This window comes from Colossoma macropomum, unplaced genomic scaffold (genome assembly GCF_904425465.1).
Source record: "Colossoma macropomum unplaced genomic scaffold, Colossoma_macropomum, whole genome shotgun sequence".
Lineage (NCBI taxonomy): Eukaryota > Metazoa > Chordata > Actinopteri > Characiformes > Serrasalmidae > Colossoma > Colossoma macropomum.
Window position 1 is genome coordinate 20,453,315 of NW_023494810.1, and position 5,719 is coordinate 20,459,033.

General features: G+C 36.1%; 1 protein-coding gene across 1 annotated transcript; it reads right to left on the minus strand.

The window, feature by feature from the left end:
• Positions 1 to 441: 441 nt before the first annotated feature.
• LOC118799503 (acidic mammalian chitinase-like) lies at positions 442 to 5,079 on the minus strand. Its single transcript, XM_036559429.1, has 13 exons — positions 4,939 to 5,079; positions 4,771 to 4,844; positions 3,713 to 3,761; positions 3,594 to 3,620; positions 3,308 to 3,512; positions 3,136 to 3,192; positions 2,892 to 3,057; positions 2,689 to 2,813; positions 2,367 to 2,490; positions 2,075 to 2,257; positions 1,300 to 1,416; positions 1,077 to 1,209; positions 442 to 992 (listed from the first exon to the last, which is right to left on the minus strand). Coding segments are annotated over exons 3-13 (1,164 nt in total). The 5' UTR covers positions 3,738 to 3,761; positions 4,771 to 4,844; positions 4,939 to 5,079; the 3' UTR covers positions 442 to 990.
• Between the last annotated feature and the right edge of the window lie 640 nt (positions 5,080 to 5,719).

Consider the following 5,719-nt stretch of genomic DNA (forward strand, 5'->3'; position numbering starts at 1 on the left):
AAATGTTTGGAACCCTCAGCCCCCGACTTCCCACATCCTTGTGTCAATCTGTGTGTGCTACAAAAAAGTGTATAAAGAATGGAATATGTGTAAAAGATGTGTATGAGTTAACCTAATGAGACCCAAAGTTTAAAAAAGAGGAGAAATTATCCCAAAAAACTGAAAAGCAGAAGAGATTTAAGTTGAAGACAGAAAGAAATTAAGGCTAATACTCCTCTCTGTTGTTGTTACACTTTATCATAGCCCATTAGTTTGAGTGTGTTCGGCTGTTCCTAATGGGCCTGACATAAGCAGGCCCATTAGGAACAGCCGAACATTAAAAATACCTTTTGGTACATAAAGTAAAAAATACAGCAAGTGATCCCAAACTTTTGAATGCTAGTGGACTGTGATGAAAATTATGAGCACACTTGCTCTTCCACAATTGAAAACAACTTTTTATATTGTTTTCATGCATTTGTTTTTTATTGTTTAAAAAGCAGATCAGATTAATTACATACATGGATCATACAAGCACATTATTTCTAAAACTAATATTTTATCCCATCAGGTCATTATGACTTGCACATATTAAATATGAAATATGATCTGATGTTTTAGTTTACATGAAAAGTTTGGCTATATTATTTTCTGAATACTTAAGACCACAAGTATTGTGCACTGTTTGCTAAAGGAAATAGCAGAAGGATCAAAAAAGTCTTCATGTTGTGAGTTGGCACTGATCTGGTTGAGCATTCATTTAATGTTTACTATTGAAAGCTGCAGGTACAGCAGTTGCATGCATCATTAAAAACTGTTCCAACTCCACACTTCTTCTTAGATGTTTTACCCTTATCACACTCATAGAATTTACTTGGATCTTCAGGGTGACTGTAAAGGTCTTCAGGCATCCCTGCGAATTCAGTTCCAGGCTCATGTATGGTTGTTGTGGTTAGTTGTGGTGTTGCTGGGATGGCAGGTTTAGGTGGTGATGGAAGGCAATAGAGGCAGTTCTAGAGGGCAAAATCAGGATGTTAAATTATATTTCTATCTCTATAATTATCTTTTAATTTAATTAGTCAGCAGTTGGTTCTTACAAATATTTAGAAGGTTGTGTAGGTGGCCTATCAGAGGATAGCTCCCTTGCCCACAGAACTGGCCAGCAAAGTCATCTAGATCCAGAGCCCAAACAAAAGCCCCTCCAAACTTCTGGGCTTTTAGATATTGGACCTGTGGGAGGGCGTGGAGTGAAATAAAGTTACAGGCCTCTAGATTTTTTTTTAAAAGATCTTGTAAATAGATTTTTTCCTCAATAGTCACCTTGATTTCAAAGCTCTCTTTGGTGTCAAAGCCAACCCATTCATCCCCCTTGGTTGCATAGGGTACTCTCTGATCCTCAATCCACTGGATCTTGGTTCCTTCAAGGAAGCCACAAATCTGAGAAAACAGTAATGAATGAGAAACATTTAACTTTGAATTTAATTTAGAAAGCTAAGATATCACAGTGCCCTGGAATCTGTACTAATATCGTAGAGCAGACACAAACTAACAGGGGGTAAAATGTAACATAGCCTTTTAATGTACATAAACAGGTTCCAGTGAACATGCTTTGAGTCATTTTCTCATATTCCCATTGCAATGTGATCAGCAAATTTTGAGAGCAGTCAGAGAGATATTTCTTGAGATTCACCCTAAAGACCGTTTTGTATTGTAAATGTACTTTTTTTCATCATAAGTGTTAATAACTGTACTGAGAACTGTACTGAGTGCAGGATTCACAGCTACAGTCTGGTTTGGGAGGGCATAGTATTTTCAAAAGATTCAGGGAACCCCAAGAAATGTCTGTGCATAAAGGGCAAGGCTGAAAACCACAACTATGAATGCCCATGACCTGAGTTCATTAGGCAAAGCATAAAACATTGTGTTTTTGTACGTTTTTTTAATTCAATATAGGTCAAACAGAATTTACTTTTCACTGCTTTATGTTTTATTAGCATTTCACATATTGACTTGGTTTATATCAAAACCAAAATATGTTAGGTTGTGCCCTACTCTCCCCTACACTTTTTTGTGAATTTTCCTGTGAAGTTATTACCTCATAATAGGACCAGAATCCAGCTTCACCTGTGTAGGGTCCAGCAGAGGCAGGTCCACTAGCTGGAGCTCCAACTCCATTAGCAGACGTGGTGAGGTGGAAGGTACGGCCATAAGCTGCAAATCCCATCCTCAGTTTCTCCACAGGGGTACCATTGTCCCTCCAATACCTCATGGCGTAGTCCTAGAGAAAATGCAAGAAAGAAGTGATCTGTAGTGGTCTTATTCTTCATCGCTCTTGTTTTTTAGAAAGCACAGATTATCTATTATTGCTCATTTATGTTTTTATTTACCGTGTTAAAATACTCAAGATCACCCTGCTCGTGGGCTCCCTTGTACAGAGGACTGTTGTGTCCTGTCAGTCTGTCCCAAATTCCATGGAAGTCATAGGTCATCACATTGATGAAGTCCAGATACCTACAGATAAAATGGAAACATGAATGAGTTTAATTAGACTTAAAGAAGTGAGGCATTGAAACATCTGTGAACTTCAACTATTCAACTATTTCATCAGAAATTCAAGGGCTAGGTTTAATAAGTGTGTTAAATTGTGTTACTGCATTATAAGAAATTATATCAGTATGGCTGTATTATAATATGTGAATATTGACACACTTAGCTATCTCACTGATTTCAAAGCCGTCATCAATGATTTCTTTGACAGCAGGCACAGCTGCACTAAGTAAGAGCGTAGATTGCCCAGTAGATTTGGCCTCAGCAGCAAAGGCTTCTTTCAGTTCCTGTAGAATGCATAGTCAAAGTATTATCTAAGGGTGAAAGAATTGAGATTGAGATTTCAGATGAAGTAAAAGTCCTACCTTGCACAGCAATGTAAATCTCTGCTTGTCTTCAGGAGGGCTGCCTCTGGCACCAGGGTATTCCCAGTCCAGGTCCAGACCATCAAATCCATGTGTTCTCAGGAATGAGATGGAGGACTGGATGAATGTTTGACGGTTGGCTGGAGTGGACACCATGATGGAGAACCTAAAGTAAAAATGTAAGGTCACATTCAGCATCTTCTGTCTAACATTTTGGAGTATAAAACAATCTGTAGAAACTCACTGAGTGGAGCCAAAGTTCCATCCACCAACTGCTAAAAGCGTCTTCAAAGCTGCATTCCTGCAGGAGGAAGACACTTATCTGTGAGCTCAGTGCTTCATACTGGAAGATGAAGCCTCTATGTCCATTTTTTAATTTTTCACTGTTGCTAAGGTATTTGACAAATAATACGCACTTGTTCTTCAGGTCAATAAAAGATTTATAGAATGTCTCATCATTCCAATCACTGGTGACAAGCTCATTGGCATAGTTGATGGAAGCAAAAGCGTAAAACAGGTGGGTACAGAAGAAAGGATCCACATTAGAAGGCATGTACTTTGCCACGCCAGGCCTGTACTGGGACCAGTTTGTGAAGTAGCACCCCAGCTGTTCTGCTGAACCTGAAAAGTGCACAGTTCCTTATGAGGCTTTCTGTTTATTACCCATAACTACTCTTTCAACGTTGAATTTGTTTGACTCACCAAAATGGCACAGCACCAAGCATAAGCCTAAAGAGGCAAGTTCAGTTCATTAGTCATTTGGATAGTTTTACAATTAATTCTAAATACATAACATACATGCAAACTTTAAAGCAGTTTACCTGCAAGAATTGTGAACCTGGTCATTGTAGCATCCGTTTCTAGTTTGATCTAACAGGGGAGAAAACAGGGAATTGTAGGCTACTGAACAGAATGAACAAATTTGCATTATATTTAAGTTAAGCATATTAAAACACCAGTTATGTTTCAGTTGTCTCTATTACTGGCAATTGAAATATTGTATATTCATATCATGGTTTCTTACCATTCTTTGTAAGTTTGTGTTATAATATAATATAATACATAAAACTGTCCTAATCCCAATCCAGTGTCTTCTCTTGAGAAAATATATTTAAATTATGCTTTTCTGTGTTTTTTGAGTAACACATTTTAAATTATAATTTAGTGTGCTGTAAGATAACACCTGAATAAGTGTGTTTCTTAACACACTGAAGCATATTTAAACAAAAGCATATTTAATTGTGATCAACTTAAGTGTATTGTTTAAGAAGTATATTTTATAGCAGTCTCTTTAAAATGACTACCGAAGTATACTTTAGTACAATTTTGTTGCATTTTAGTTGAAACAAATCAAATCAGCAATCAAATATGGGTATCGGAACATCCAAAAGTATTCATTTAATTAATAAATATATAAATAAAATATATAGTTATAAAAGTACACTTAAAGTAGGTTTGTTTTATTTGTTGAATGCTTTTAAGTGCATGTTTGTTGCAGTATAACAGCATCTATAAAGTAGCACAGAAGTGCCCAGCGATCAGTACATCCAGTAGTACATTTATAACATGTTCCAAGTGTAATAACAGTTTTGTCTACATATTACATATTTGTACTGTAGTGCTTAATATAACTTGTGTTTTTCAGAAAAAGCACTCAAAAGCACAATTTGGTGTATTTAATATATCTAATCATACCTTAATTACTATTGTAATCCACTTAAGTTATCATAGGTTGCTCCAAAATAATACATTTATAAATTAAGTATGTATTAAAGTAGGTTTAAAGTGTAAACATTAACAATATGTACTTTTCATATTACAAAGTACACTTAAATACATTTTTCTTTCACAAGGTTTAGCATACATTCCCATAGCTTACCTCAGGTACCTCAGATGAAGACCATTAAATAAGCACTTCTCTTGCTCCTTATATCTCTCTGACGGCTAAATGAACTTGTCACATAAAGAATGCAGGATGATTAATTTGAACATGGTGGGACAAAAGACCAATGAATGATAAGATATCTGTCATAAAAGATTAACCTACTCCAAATAACTGACAGTATGAAGATGAAATGAATGCCAGGGCTGTTTAAAAAGTCAATTGCATTTAAATCCACCAGTAAATTTTGTATCGAGTATGTCTGTCTTGAGGACTGCAGCAGAGACTTTTGAATAACAACTCTCTCGCTGACAAACACAGACACACATACAACACATTTGAAAGGATTGCCGCATGTGTAGGGCTCACTGATTACCCTATTTAGATGATACAGGGTGGCATGACCATTTGGAATTCTCTACATTTAACACACTGTTTTATGATCTGCAAAGACCTTTGATATTAGCAGTATTAATCTTCAAAGGGCTTGCTCAAGAGTACTTTGATTCTGTTAGACACTTATTAACTGTGCTGTAATATCGACAAAGATGTATTTAAATTGAAATGATACATTGTACTGTGCAAAAACCTTCCTTAGTGACCAACCTTTCTTTATTTTAATTCTAGTCAAAATGTTCATTAAGTTCATTGATTTTCTCTCATAGATAAAAGATATAAGAACTGTTCATCAGATGGTGACAGGATTGGTGCTCTGCCAGGTCTTACACAGTAGTTAGGAGTCCCATTTTCTCTATATCTTTTAATTATTTTTGAGCTCCATTTTTGGAAAATTCTGGGGTTTTTTTACAATTATTTTCTTGTGATGTTCCCCGTCTGTACCCAAATGGATTTTCTTATATCAGTCTCCCCTGAAAAATCTCTTTGGTCATTTTAGATGCACAGGAGAAAGACATTTGTGAGGCCGCTAAGGTGTGTTTGGGTAGTT

What these genes read in the sequence shown, in the direction of transcription:
- LOC118799503 (XM_036559429.1), bottom strand. Translation starts at nt 3,737, where the DNA reads ATGACCAGGTTCACAATTCTTGCAG. An exon ending in TTTATTGACCTGAAGAACAA is followed by an intron (nt 3,193 to 3,307) that starts GTGCGTATTATT and finishes TTCCTCCTGCAG; the next exon opens with GAATGCAGCTTTGAAGACGC. An exon ending in TGGAACTTTGGCTCCACTCA is followed by an intron (nt 3,058 to 3,135) that starts GTGAGTTTCTAC and finishes TTTTTACTTTAG; the next exon opens with GTTCTCCATCATGGTGTCCA.